This window comes from Uranotaenia lowii, chromosome 2 (genome assembly GCF_029784155.1).
Source record: "Uranotaenia lowii strain MFRU-FL chromosome 2, ASM2978415v1, whole genome shotgun sequence".
NCBI lineage: Eukaryota > Metazoa > Arthropoda > Insecta > Diptera > Culicidae > Uranotaenia > Uranotaenia lowii.
The window spans coordinates 231,877,812-231,893,163 of NC_073692.1; the positions used below are offsets into that span (position 1 = coordinate 231,877,812).

The 15,352-nt window shown below is 34.9% G+C and overlaps 1 protein-coding gene and 1 non-coding gene across 7 annotated transcripts in view; both read right to left on the minus strand.

Annotated features, from left to right (window-relative positions):
• Positions 1–15,352, minus strand: part of LOC129744727 (ras-GEF domain-containing family member 1B) — a 220,141-nt gene that overhangs the window by 51,163 nt on the left and 153,626 nt on the right. For 5 of the 6 annotated variants that reach the window (XR_008736982.1, XM_055737410.1, XM_055737407.1 and 2 more), the window contains exon 10: positions 6,448–6,611. Coding sequence is in view for 5 of the 6 variants with exons in the window: in XM_055737410.1 (XP_055593385.1) it covers positions 6,448–6,611 (164 nt within the window). In the remaining variant the exon portion in view is untranslated. Of the gene's footprint in view, positions 1–306; positions 415–6,447; positions 6,612–15,352 lie in introns of those variants that run through there. The other variant, XM_055737412.1, reaches the window with a different exon arrangement.
• On the minus strand, positions 8,669–8,775 carry LOC129750200 (U6 spliceosomal RNA). The gene has a single exon (XR_008738336.1). It is a non-coding gene; the product is annotated as a U6 spliceosomal RNA (small nuclear RNA).

Here is a 15,352-nt window from a genome sequence, read left to right on the forward strand (position 1 = left end):
GCACCCGGTAGAAAGTTGTTTTTATTTTTCCTCCAACCATGGACCCCATAATTCTCGCCTATAAATTATGCTATCAGTTTTTTTTTCGTCCATGCCATGGGCTTCCCAACCCAAGCTTCAGGAAAACTGGCGGAGAAAATCGGGAAAACTGTGCAACCCACGGGTAGGGATTTTTAATGAAATTTTAATTGCAATTTAAAGTTGAATAAACGGCCCACGGCTGCGCTTCATGTTGTGCAAATGATTGCCCGGGATGCTGCTGGGAAAATCCGGCTCGTCGAGAACGACCATAAAAGCTTATTGTATGTCCACGTCCACCGTTTGCATTTCGCATTCCGCATTCCACATTCCGCGTTGCAATGGCCGGCTTCTAGTAAAGCATCGTCACATTTCCTAGTTTTTGTCACTACGATCCTACGCATAAAAAAAACTTTAAGGATTACTTTTGCTTCCTGCACAATTATAGCGTTTTATTGACTCATAAAAATAGCCTTGACACTCTGGACGGAACAATTGAGTATAAATCTCACAGAACTCCTGCTTCCCATTTGAATACTCTCTAGAATTCAAAGAGATGAAGGAAACCAGCCCAAAATAGGATTCATATTTCAACTGCACTAAACGAAGATGCTGTAACTTCACAGAATCCAAAATCATAACTAATCCATTATCTACTAAGGTTTTCGTTGAAAATTTAAATTCTCAGGATGAAATCAATTTAAAATTTCATAGTACAGATTAAGATTCTGATTTAAGATTCAGATTTCAGATTTCAGATTCAGATTTCAGATTCAGATTTCAGATTCAGATTTCAGATTCAGATTCAGATTTCAGATTCAGATTTCAGATTCAGATTTCAGATTCAGATTTCAGATTCAGATTTCAGATTCAGATTTCAGATTCAGATTTCAGATTCAGATTTCAGATTCAGATTTCAGATTCAGATTTCAGATTCAGATTTCAGATTCAGATTTCAGATTCAGATTTCAGATTCAGATTTCAGATTCAGATTTCAGATTCAGATTTCAGATTCAGATTTCAGATTCAGATTTCAGATTCAGATTTCAGATTCAGATTTCAGATTCAGATTTCAGATTCAGATTTCAGATTCAGATTTCAGATTCAGATTTCAGATTCAGATTTCAGATTCAGATTTCAGATTCAGATTTCAGATTCAGATTTCAGATTCAGATTTCAGATTCAGATTTCAGATTCAGATTTCAGATTCAGATTTCAGATTCAGATTACAGATTCAGATTTCAGATTCAGATTTCAGATTCAGATTTCAGATTCAGATTTCAGATTCAGATTTCAGATTCAGATTTCAGATTCAGATTTCAGATTCAGATTTCAGCGTAAATGATAGTTTCTGGTATCTTCAAAAAAATTTTCTTAAACTTAGTTACAATCGGCTTATGTTCTTCCTTTTCTTTGACCCTCGTTATTCTCAAAAAAAAAAAACCATCACCTTGAAAATTTGAAGTATCTTTGTTAAAATTTTTTCATCCTTTTTGAAGATTTTTGACTGTTCACTGTTAATCGATTGTTCAAACTTAGACACGGGGACCATAAGAATGATAAAGTGTCATGTATAAAAACATTCAAAAATAATCTTTTGTTATTGTTTGATTGCATAAGGTAGCGTTTTTGGATGCATTCGTTTATATAAAAATAAGTATGATTGAATTTGAGTTTACTCACATTTTTTAGGCGAAAATTTAAAATTGTGCATTATTGTCAAAAGTAAACGAATTGAACCTAATTACTGTCATTGATTTTTTCTTATCAAAAGGAAAAAGAAGATTACAAAATCTTAACGTCAACTTTGTTTTCAACAATTTTTTAGTGGTGGATTTGATTTAATAAACTTTGTTGCAAATGTCTTTTCAGTTAACTTTAAGTTGACTGGGCTTAAATTCATCAGATTTTTTTGCGAATTTTTTATATTGTTTTCTAAAAGTTTTGCATTTGCTCAAATTAACAAAAATATTTGTTTTTGTGATAATGATTTTTTCTAAATCGTCACTGCAGTCTATTTTCGAATTGATGATTATTTCATTTCACCCAACGTTTCGAGACTAGGTTGGTCTCATCCTCAGGGAAAACAACAAAGTTGTACATAAATATTTTGTTCACGACCATTAAGATCATCGCTGGATGCAATTTTTCGGGGTTTCTATTGTTGACTTTGTTCGGTGATGTTTAAAAAAATAATTCCAGTTTGAACAGAAAATCTACAACAGTGCCAGACATTAGTCTTCACAAAAGCCACAGCCAGATTATGCTCAATTCCATTAACTCAACAAAATATTAATGTACATTATTGTACATCTTTGTAGTTTTCCCTGAAGATGAGACCAACCTAGTCTCGAAACGTTCAATGAAATAAGTCTGTTTCACATAGAATCTGGTCGCATCTTTTCATTTACTGCAGCGCCCCTAGTTGTCACAAAGCACTGGAGAGAAAACCGCCATTTAAAAAAAGTTATTTCCATATCCAGCGTTTCCGCTTAAGGGGGGGGGGTAGGGTCTAACACTTTCAAAAAATCGATTTTTTTATTTTTTTATTTTCTTATTGTAAAACATTTCAAGAATGTTGTGTAAAATTTTCAAGTCAATTGAAGCAAAACTGTAGAAGTTATAGGCCTTTATCTCCTCCTATCTAATACTGCAAGAAAGCAAGAGCAGAAACTTCAAACGCGTTTTTCTCGAAAGCACATTTTTAAAGTCCGTGGACATCGTCATTTGAAAACGTCTTATCCGATTCTTTTCAAATTTGAAACATATTTTCTACATATAAAATACCAGACCTCAACGTTTTTCTTTTTTGTTTTTTTACTTTGGGGAGATTTTACAGGTGAAAAATGGCGGATTTTTTCGTGAAAAATCGTAGTTTTTACTTTAAACAGCCACAAAAATTTCATAAAAAAAATTTAAAGTTAAATAAAAACGTTGGGGTTCAGAAAAATATCTATTAAAAATATTTTGCTCTGATTTTTTGACTTCAGATGATTCTGTGCTGAGATACAGTGTCCACCGCAAATCCTGTTTTCTAAAAGGCATCCTCGAAAGTGTTCCGTCACCGGCTCATTTTTCAATATTTTTCTACGAAAAAATTACTAAATGTTCTTTTAACAATGCTTTGTATAATGCAAAAAATTTGAATACATTTGTTTGAACGATAGCTCTAGAAAAAAAACGTGAAAATGGTGTTTTTTTTACCCGTTAGACCCTACCCCCCCCTTAAGCTTAAATAAATGAAGCAACATTTCCGTGAAAGGCTGTTTATTTTCTGTAACTACGATTGTCCAACTGATGTTCTTGTATCGGCAAGCTTTATTAGTTCAATCATTTTAAATCCAGTGATTTTTTTTTAAATTTATGATTGAAAAAGTTATTATTCAGATTTTTTTTATATAATTTCTTCTTGAGGAACACCTGATTTTTGTTATAATTTTCTTTTTCGGATTTGGTGCTAGGGGCTATAGAATTTGTCTAAATTTGGTATGCATTCAGGATTTCTAAATCTTTATTATTCATGGCTTAGCAGGAAGTTTCTTCCATAAAAAATCGCATCTCATTTTGACTACATTTTTTTTTTGTTTCGATTATAGTCGTTTTACCATCATTATGGCATTCGCGACTTTATCAACGTTACAGTTGGCGAATTGTTATTGAAAAACTTATCCGGTACAACTGTGTTCGATATTTACTCTTGGGCTCGAACTCGCGGACATCGGCTCAGGAGACAACAGACTTGCCAACTGAGCTATATCACAAGCCATTTTGACTACATAATTGATTGCCTTGGTTCGTGAATCTGCTTTCGATCTGTGGTACATCATGGTATGCAAATGATAATTTTAAACACTTTCTCCATTTCACCAAATGCCTTAAGGTTTTGGGGAGGCAACCAGATACACGCTTTTTTATGGATTGTTATATATTGTTATATATATATATATGTTTTTCGTCAACTGAAAATTAACGTATATAAGTTAAAACAGGCCTTTTAAAGTATACACGATTACGTAGTTTACTTTTTCTTACCTTATTCAACAGTTCAATCTCGAATAATATACCTCTGAACGCCGCAATTCTACAATTTTTCTCTTTGTTTTGAAAAAATATTATGTAGCTTGACGTTTCTATCCATAATATCACCCTTTTGATCGCAGGGCCCTCTGAGAGTCGTTTCTAGCTGCAAATCGCCAATGGTTTGTTTACTTAGTGGTGAAAATTTCATCAAGATTGAAGCAGTCAGTCTAAAGTTATCGACGATGGAACGCGAAAGGTGAGAGAAAATTCTGCACACTCACGTAGAGAAACCGACGGGGTCAGGGGTAAAGATCGTGAAATATCCAAAATCGACTGTAAATTCGGTGCTGCAACGTTACCGGGAGACCCTTACGGTGGATCGAGCAAAACAAACCAGGCGTAAAAGTGGAACATATGACCGGAAGCTGCGAGCAAAGGTAATTCGATCAGTTCACAATAATCCTGGGATCTCCTTGCGTGATTTGGCGAAAAAGTTCAAGACGAACCACAGTACAGCTCGACGAATTTGTTTGCGAGAAGGCTTGCGGTCGTATCATGCAAGCAAACACCCCTACAGGACGCTGAAACAAAACCTGGTTGCCAAAACCAGGGCAAGGAAGTTGTACGAGAAAGTGTTGACCAAGTACAACAAATGCATTTTGATGGACAACGAAACTTACGTCAAGATGGATTTTGGACAAATACCCGGTAACAAATTTTACCATGCGAAGCGTAAAGGGAATGTTGCGGGTAGATTCAAATTTGTTTTCGCAGATAAATTTGCTCGTAAGTTGATGATTTGGCAAGGGATCTGCAGTTTGTGAGAAGAAGACTAAGATTTTCATCACTGGGGACACAATGAATGGATATGTTTACAAAGAAGAATTTCTCCAGAAGAGGGTTTTGCCATTCATTCGGTCCCACAAAGGTCCGGTGAAGTTTTGGCCGGACCTGGCAAGCTGCCACTACAGCCGGGATGTCGTTAAGTGGTATAAGGAGAACAAGATAGATTTTGTTGAAAAAAGTATCAATCCAAAAACTGTCCAGATTTTCGTCCTATCGAGAAATATTGGGCAATAGTTAAGGGCAAACTGGAGAAATGTGGCAGAACCATGAAAAAACCCGCTCAAATGGAAAAGTGGTGGAACAAGATGGCGAAGGAGGTTACCAGCAGTACTGTGCAGAAAATGTTGGGTGGTATCACAAAAAAGTTCGAAAATTCATCCGAAAAGCTGACGAATGATTTTTATGTATATTTTTCCTCAAAGTGCAATAAAAACCCTACAAAATGACATTTTTACTTTTGTTGTACGTTATTTCTTTGAGGAGAAATTATCTTTATCCGACCAGATTGAAACAGACTTTAAAACAATCATCAATTCGAAAATAGAGAAAAGCCAGTCGAAATCTGAACAACATAAAATATATGTTTTTTTCAATTTTTTTATCTGGTACATAGTATTCAATATGGAACACTGCAAACATTGGTCTATGGATTTTTGCATTTTGGTCATCTTGGGAATGTCTATTTTTAAATTTCATGCAAACATAAAATAACATCATGCTACTAACAGAATTGATTGCAGTAGCTTGAAAAGTTTTAAATAGTTTGTCTTCATTCATTTGCCTAGATTTTGCACACATTCAAGATGTTACTTTGCTCAAAGCATATTAAACTATTTTTTATCTTGGTACAATCGGTGATGAGAAGTTCAATTAGAGTTTTTGAAAGAAGTAATGATAACTCTGTTTGTTACATTACAACTCCTTTTTCTCAATTTGTTGTCGTCGTGTATCGGGGAACGTACCAGCTTGTGAATGGTGCAAAAATGGTAATTTTCGATAAATACAAATTTTTTATCAAAGACGCCGTTATTTTGTATCATAACTAGTCAATCAAGCCAAAAAAATTGAGACCCAACAACAACAACATAGCTATAGTCAAAACAGATATTTTTGAATTTGAATAACAAGCCAGCGATTGAACAAAAACAAATATGTTCTAATCATTCATCGGTGTCCAGGCTCGTTAAATAAAGAAAAAAATCTGTCCTTTGGGACTAACCATTGACAGCATGTGAGGTTTTGGACTGTAAAAAGTTGAACAATGTTCGAGTTGAAGAACTTTTTTTTTGCATGATGATTTACGACCAACAGTGAGCTTTAAAATAAAATTTATGCCCCTCGGGTAGAAAATCGTGTTGCACTGCCCGAGCCGACTGAGTAAATGATGGATGGTATCGTTGACGTTTCCGGAACCATTCCCGGGGACACAGTCGGTTCAGGGATTAATGCACCCTCACGCATTTGCACCTTCTAGCTGCTACATATTTGACCCAACTCGGTCAGGTATGCAGGCAGGCAGTCAGATAGCCAGATGTTCCCAGTCCAGTTGTAGTATGTACTCACCTGATTCGTTCAATAGCTGACAGGACTGCATATGGCGGCCGAGTCCTGCAAATTCTCCGAGCTCCGGCAGCGTTTGATTGACCTGGCACATGTGTTTCGTGAATGCGCCGACGATTGCGGCCAACCGATCGAAAGCTGTCATATTTATGTGTCCATTCGGTAGCCTGCCGTGGGGAAAATAGAGATGGAAAGCGGAAAACGTGAATGATTACATCGTGTGGATGAATTTAATTAACGGATACCCATATTTGTCATTTCAACAGGTCTGTCTAGTATGCCCTCCCGGGAGGAACTCCTAGAGTGGTCACCTCATGGCGTAGGTCCTATTGGGGTTTTGGTGCAGATTCGCTGCTGGTCGACTTTAATGTGGAATTTGGTCGGTGTATGTTGTTGGTTTTCAGAACATGTCATGCAGGACGAGATGGTAATGGGCATGTTTTCATGGGCATGTCATTTTTGGATTAAAATGTTAAAAAATGTACCTTAGGATGACCTCACAAACAGTCATGTCGAATTTCAATATCGGACCATACACATTTTGTTGATTGGCCTGGAACAACAGAGATGCGGAAAATTTCAGCTTGATCGAACTTTATTTAGAAGTGTCTCTCTGTTTCGAATTTTTGACTCTCATGAACAAAGAGTTTCAAAAAGCCAATATTCGGTCAAAAAATTTTGCAAATAACACCAGATATCAATATTTCATGCATTTTTTTAATAATTTGGCAACGAAACAAATAGGTAAATAGAACATGTAATTTTTTTGTAAAAATCTTTATTTGAAAAGAGAAATATTCCTAGAAATATTCCTAGCCCCAGATGTCAGTCGCTTAAATTTACACGGAATTTCAGATTTTTGAATGGTTTGCAAATTGTTCACTTTCAGAACTTGCTGCCCAGCTACCTAAAATTGAAAGAATTTTCTGTGTTGATTTCCATCGATTTATTTTTCCCGACATTGACTTTGAGACCTTCTGCCTTAGAGCTTTCGGTGAGGTGGTTGAGTTCAAAACGAAAATTTTAACATCGTGTAGAAGGTCATTAAAAAGGTTAAAAAATCTTAAAAAAAAATAAATTGTGCTAGACCCCGGTGGATTATTTCAAATTTGGGCTAAAATAAAATGAATGTCCCAGCCCCAGCTCTCGAATGGTGCAAAAATTAGCGATGCTAATTTTCGAAAACTGAAGTTTTCTCCCAGAGACAGCGTGAGAAGTTTTAACCAAATTGATTTTAAATATTTTTTTAAAAAGGGCTTGTGGTATAGCTCAGTTGGCCTGTCAGTTGCTTCTTGATATAAAGTCGCGAATGACATAAAGATGGCAAAACGACTAAAACTGAAACAAAACAAAAATGTGTATTAAAGCATAAGCCAAATCGTGTTGCAATTTGCAGTTTAGTCATGACAGTAACGAGACGAAAAGTTGAGCCAACATTTTTTTGTGGTGATACCTCAAGAAATTACTTCAAACGAACGGCAACGATTATGCATGGCTCGATGTGGGTGTGTGCGATACGAGTGCAGGAAGAGTTCTTCATAATCGCATCACCGTGTCAACTAACAGTAATTTGATTTGCGACGAATGGCTGCACAATATGTGGGAATCGAAATATTCAAAGGTTCAATTTCCAATCTACGCTTTGCAATCCGGATGCAAAAGTTGTGTCATACGATTTGAACCGGGAAAACATGCAAATAGCATTCCAGTTTTCCTAGCTAGGACATACTCTCTAGGTCCTACGCCATGCCATGCAGCAACACTCGAGTCGAGCTTACCGATGCAAGTTAACCTTACGATTTCTGTTCCGGGAAATCGTGGAAACTCGATAGCGGAGAGACGAGGCGACTGCTTTCATTTAGCTTGCAGCTCCGTTATTGCTTTACATACATTTTGCTTGCCATTCTGTTCCGTACCTTCGACTATATTTACAGTTTTGGTGCTAACTTTGTAGCCGGATGCAGCAAACCAGAAGTGCTGAAATATTCAAACCTGAAAGTCACGCACCTTCTACTGGAACGCTGATGTAAACACTTACGGGGGATCGTCCATAGAACCTTTTTTTTTGCTTAAATAATTTATAGATATCTATTATTAATTTTGGACAATAAACCTGGAGTCAAACTAGATAAGGCAATAAGATACGTGATCATTCAGATCAAAACAGAAATATCGGAAGAAAACATTATATTTCTCTCTGGAGCCACTATATTTAAAGCTTCGCTTTTTTGTGGAATGGTTCACAATTTTGCGTATCGTCCTTGTGCAGGGGCCATGATAATCTACTTTGTATCGTTCCAATATAAGTATATGTCCAGCCAAAACTAGGACATACTTCAGTAAATAAGGTAGGATGCTTATCGTTCTTGTTTCCGCTGAAATATTAGTAAAATCCATCTTTTTTTATGTGTTTACTCATTTTACTGTATGAGACTCCCTTGTTTTTGGGAAGCTGATTGAGAACGTTTATTTAATTTCAAGTCCTATCCAAACAGGCAGATCCATGAAGCGAAATTTTATTTAAAAAAAAAAACATTTTCTGCTGTTCGCTTCAAAAGTTTTCGGTGAAAATTTTGACCACCCATGCTTAGCATGGAAAATGAAAGCTTACCTTTTAAGCTTGGAGCACATAGAGTGTTAATGCTATGTTAATGATCTTTTGTTGGTTTATTTTGGATTTATTCACTAGGGAGGATACTTGATCCCTGGAGTGACATGATTCCTTAGCAAAATATATCTTGAAACTTACAAAGATCAAATGATTGAGTACATTGAAAGAACCATGTTTCCATAAATTCGAACCCTTTTAAGCTTAGTAGAAAACCTTTATGCCAACAGGACACAAGATTTGGAAACGTTTGGAAACGATTATTTCATTTTAAGTCCTATCCAAACAGGCGGATCCATGAAGCGGAATTTCATTAAAAAATCATTTTCTGATGTTCGTTTCAAAATTTTTCGTTGAGTATACTTGATCCCTGGAGTGACTTAATTCCTTAGCTAAATATATCTTGAAACTGGAATGTCTTACAAAGATCAAATGGTGTAGCAAAATGTATCAATGGAGCAAAACAACAATGCTTTAAGCTCAAAAAAATATCACAACATATTTTTTTGAGTTATTAAACTTTGTTTGAAAAAATTTCACAAAATGTTACTTGATAAGATCATTTTCATTTCTCACAAATTATAACAAAAATAATTATTCCATAATATCAATAGTTGTAGTATAATATATAAGATGCCATATTTTCAAAGCAATGGTAAACCCACTACTTTTTTCTCCAGAACAAGTTTTCAAAAATGTTCATCATGCGTTCGATTTATCCTAAGCTATTAAGCTAGAAAAATTTCGCCATGGACACTCGGACCGTGACCAGTCAAAATGACTGGTAAAATTCACAACCCTATAACTCAAACAAGATAAATTTTTTTCGCTTGCTTTTGGTTTCATTTGCAATCTACATTCAAGACAATGAGCCCTAGTTGATTTATGGTGGGCAGAAGTGTGTCATTCGTTATGAAATTATTGATTTTCGATGCGAAGTCATGAAGATTTGTTGAAAAAGTTCTCGGATTGGCCGCTGTATGGCGCTTCAAGCACTTGACTCCCAATTTTTTTGATCTGTTTTGTTGCTCAACTATAATCGAACTTTCTGTCAAAATTTGGCGAAATTTCATCAAGATTTGTAAAAGTTATGTTATTTTAAATACATGTCCATTCGAGTAATCGAGTTATTTTAGGTGATTAATATGTTTTATACTAAACTAGTATGAGTAAAATAATTATGAATTGTGTGCTTATTTATTCAAATTTGAAGACATAAGCTATGAAATTGAACAATTTAATTTTTTTTTTATATATGATTATTTTTCATATGCTGGTTATCCACCATGGGTGCACGGATTCACCGCAGTTTCTGCCCAAGTATGTATTCACATGCATTCTTAGATTATTAGGTTCGACAAATTTCCAATGCAAGTTCACTTCCGGCACCCGTGTAAAGACCTGGCCAGCTGACAACTGATTGAACATTCTTATTGAACGTTTTTATTATAAGAGGAAACACATCTTCTTGCCGGTACCGGAAATCGAACCCAGTACACCTGGCATACCTAGACTAGACTAGGTATGCCAGGTGTACTAGACTAGACAGTCTATCTGATAGACCACATCAGCGCTAAGATATTTCAACATGGGTGCACGGAATGGCTGTAAATTCGTCGTTGTTAATTATATAGAAATAAATAGTTTTCAACTTGCTTCAGAACACAAAATATTTTTGAGTTAGATATGATAGGCATTTGAAATGCAATATTAGTCGATCGAAAAACATTTAAGGAAAAACAAATCAATGTGTACATTTGACAAGGTTGATTCGTTATTTTTATTTCCACTGTTTTCCATCGCACGACATAACTTGATGCATATAATTGCTAAAATTCACTCGATCTATGATAACCGTTTTCCAATTTCTTGGATGTTGATGAGATCTTTTCAGATAAATATACGATTGCAAAAACCTGTATTTTTAATAATAAATAAATAAATTTATTATTTCAAGATATTATTGAAATATTTCTTTTCCAGGAATGAAAAAACGGAACTTAAATAAAAATTGTTATTAAAATCATTATGTCTCAACATGAAAGACATGGTTTCGACTTTGGTTTAGTTAAGATTTGTAATAATGCTTTTTAAAAAATTGCAAAAAGTCCAATATTTGTTTCAAACGCGGTGAATCCGTGCACCCATAGTGAAAATCCATGTATATAACACAAATTTTCATTTGAATCTTTAAAAGTCTTTATTCTTTACCTTTAACATGCAAAAGAAATGATTTTGGATGAATGGCGGTGAATCCATGCACCCATGGTAAATTGCTCTACTTATAGGAAAAATATTCTTCAAAACCTACAATATCAGGTATAATTTATAGACATCGGGTTGAAAAATTTCAGAGCGATGGATGCTAGAAAATATCTACTAAAACAAAACTGAAGTGAAACCGTGCACCCATGGTCAATACCCATAGCCATCTAACATATTTTTATTATTAGATTGATAATGTGTTTTAATTTTTTGATAATTATTTTACATATTCATTTTATGACATACACGCATTCGTCAACTATGCCAAAATGAGGTGATTCCGGGCACCCAGGGTGAAAAAATAATTCCATTTTATAACAAAAATGTTTAATGTTAATAATTTCAAAAGAAAAAAGTTAAAAATATTTTGATAGACAAAATTTCCCCTTTACCAGTCATTTTGACTGGTCACGGTCCGAATAGGTATATTCAATTTGCCGGTCCTTCTAGTGTTAATAGATCGTGATCATTAAGGGAGAGTGGGGATACTTGATCCCCTTTTCTTATTTTCACCATATCTTTTTGGAAAAAAATAGCAACTCGCCGTCTTTGACATTTTCTGACAGCTTGTAACTTCAAGTTTCTATGCTCCAAAAATTAGAACGATACTTGAACCTGTTGATGAACTAGAAGCATTTTCGTGGGAGTAAAAAAATTGCGATTTTTCTGAAGTTAGGGGAGACTTGATCCCCTATTGAAGGAGACTTGATCTTTTATTCAGGAAGCCCTAATCCTAGCATAAAAATCAAACAAAACCCCAAGATAGAATGTTAATTGACTATTTTGGTCATGTTTGTTCTCATTTCACAATTTATAGTAGACATATGAAGAAAATTCTATATCTTTGTCTCAACGCTAATAACATTGCATACTTAAAGGCGCTATTTTTTATAATTAAGAGAAAATTAATTATTTTTGCTCTTTTCTTCAGACAATTGTTTGATAAATATTAGTTTTTGGATAAATATTAGTAATTTCGTAATCAGCAAACAAAACGATCAATTCAGAAGAAGAATATGCCGTTTGGAAGGGGGATCAATTGTAACCAACTCTAGGGGATCAATTGTACCCATAATCAACATTTTAGAAAACTTTTTCTGAAAAAAGTTGAGAGTTTTCCATTGCTTTTAAAATATGGCATTATGAAGTTCATTTTACGCTCGAACGATTGATACATTAGAACAAATATTTTTTTCATAATTTTCCCATGTAAGGAACATTTTAAAGTGATGAAAAAAGATCTTAAAGTTACATTTTGTGAAATTTTTCAAACAAAGTTCAATTACTCAAACAATTATTTTGTTTAAAAAAATTCAACTAAAAGCATTGTTATTTTGCTCATTTTGACACATTTTTCTAGAACATTTGATCTTTGTAAGACATTACAGTTTCGAGATAGAGCTAAGGAATCAAGTATCCCCAGGGATCAAGTATCCTCATTCTCCCCTACTGATGACGAGTTAACTAATATTTATCCAACAATTAATATTTATTTTATATTGTGTGGTTAAAAAAAGGCTATCAAAATTGATTTTCTCTAAAATCTAGAAAATAGCGTCTATCTATGATCATATTTACGTGTTTACTATTTTAGTTATTCCATTGCATAGTTACTATTTTTTCATTCTAAACAATCCATAATTTGAAGAAAAATTACACCAAATGTATCTGTTGCTAAGGTAATGAGAGGTAATTAGGGGGAACATTAAACAAATCTTGTGACAGATTACAGTTTTTGACAGTTTGATAGATACACAGATGAGAAGGAATAGAAGAAAGAGAAAGAAGAAAAGTTGGAAAAAGGAGGAGGTTTTGGAAAAAAGTGCCCAAGTTCAGGTGGTAGTCTATGAAAGTTTCCTCCATTTATATGTTGAACCGTTAGCTGCGGGATAATTATTATACTGGCGCGAACTGAAGCATAAATCGTAGTTAGCCGATTTAATTGTTAAACAGATAACTGTAATTCTCTTCGACATCCACTTAATAAGATGAACAGAAAAGTTACTAAAACATGTTTCGAATAGGCCGAGTGGAAACTCGTTCCCGGATTATACCCGGATCTTAATATCATGGCTAGCTGCTTATTTAAGGAGTGTATCGAAAATTAACTATAAACATATTTGGGCCTTCTACTTACTAACGCGTGAACGTGCACAACTGTGCTCACCTGTATGTAGCATCTTGATCTGTTAAGAGTGAACCAGCGCTTTGTTTATGTTTGAAACATTCGTTTCTCCAAACATGTCGCGAATTAAAAAAGAAGTTAAAATTCGTGTGTTGGACACTTGGATGAGAGAGAAGGGTATCTCGATGAATGAAGTGGCGAAACGTTTCGGCATCCATCCGGCGAGCGTAAAATCCATCATCCACAAGTTCGGGGAACACTATACGTTCGATGATTTGCCAGGAATAGGCAGAAAACCAGGACCATCCGACCCAAATCTGGCCGTAATCAACTTCATCAACCGGAAACGGTCGATGTCCATAGGGGATTTGGCGAAAAAAGCTGGGATATCGACCGGAATGGTACAGCGGATCAAGAAGCGAAACAACCTAAAGACATACAAGAAGCAGAAAGTGTCCAAACAAACGGCTGAACAAAAATCACGAGACAAAACCAGAGCCCGGAAGCTGTATCATCGGATTTTGCAAAAGCCAGATGCGTGCATTCTCATGGACGATGAAACTTATGTAGGGGAAAGGTTTCCTAAATGGGCCTATCGGGTTAAATGACCCTACGGCTGTTTGATGAAATGGCTGACTAGACAGCTTATCTGACCAATGCATTTTGAGGGTTATACGCTTAGAACATAAGGCAAGAAAGAATTTTATGAATTTACAAACTCAAAAAAATTTAAAAAATCATACAATGTTTTGATACATTTTGATGTAATATTTCAACTTTTGAAAATTGTTCGTAAAGAAGCTTAAAACAAAAACTAGGATGGTTTTTGTTTTCTTACTCAAATGAACTTAATAAATTAAACACATTTCAGCTTTTGTGGAGGTTTAATAATGATTATATATCACAGAAAGAAAAATGTAAATTTACGTTACACATTTTTGCATCAGATTACGGAAAAGACTATAGCATCTTGACGACTGCGAAGAAATTCTCGTGCAATTTCATGTCAAACTCAGCGTTGGCGACGTTCGTCCGTTTTTTGTACCTGTTCGTGTGCTGTTTGCTTCTGTTCGATTTGGAGGTGGTGCGTACAAGATTTACAGCCAGTAACCTTCGTGAAAACTAAACGGAATTCTATTTATGAAGGTATGTATTTGTGTGGAAATGTGGGTGTTACAACTTGTATAAATTGTAAATTTGTTGTTTTGCAGAAAATCATTATGATGGATTCCATTTTCCGGCACCTGTCGTCGTTTACTTCGCTGGGGGAGTTGAAAAGCACCGACAGGCGATTGTGTCAAGTCGAAAAGATCGGTGAAATGTATGCAAACAAACTGAATAAAGGTTCTGTATTAATCAATATCGCTCGCTGATTTGTTTATTATTTTCAAACACTCCCTTAAACAAAACATCAATAAAAGAGAGGTTGGGCATGTAATTCTACAGTAAACGATCAATATCAATAGGACTGGGAATTTACATGTAACGAACAGTATTGATACATGTAATAACGCGATTCCCTTCTACCCATGCAGTTGCATGTAAATCTACGTGGATTTTTCTAACTGTGTAGTGGAATAATAGAGTGTTTTTGTATGCCCCCATCATGTTTGTAAAATGCCTCCATCCTAAAATAACAGGTTAAATAGAATAAATAAATGATTTTTATCATTGAACCTTCAAATCTAAGCTCTGAATAGCATCTTAAGAGAGAATTGAAGATCTAAAAACAGATTTGATAAAGTTTTTCTCATGGATGAACTGCCTCCATAGTATGGCAACCCTAACTTTTGTTTTATTCTATAAAATTATAATATGCATAGATTTTTATAAAACTTCAGCTTTGTCGTACGGAAATTATTGCTTTCTAGCAGTTTCAATGAAATTATACGGAAATATTGCTAAAAAAA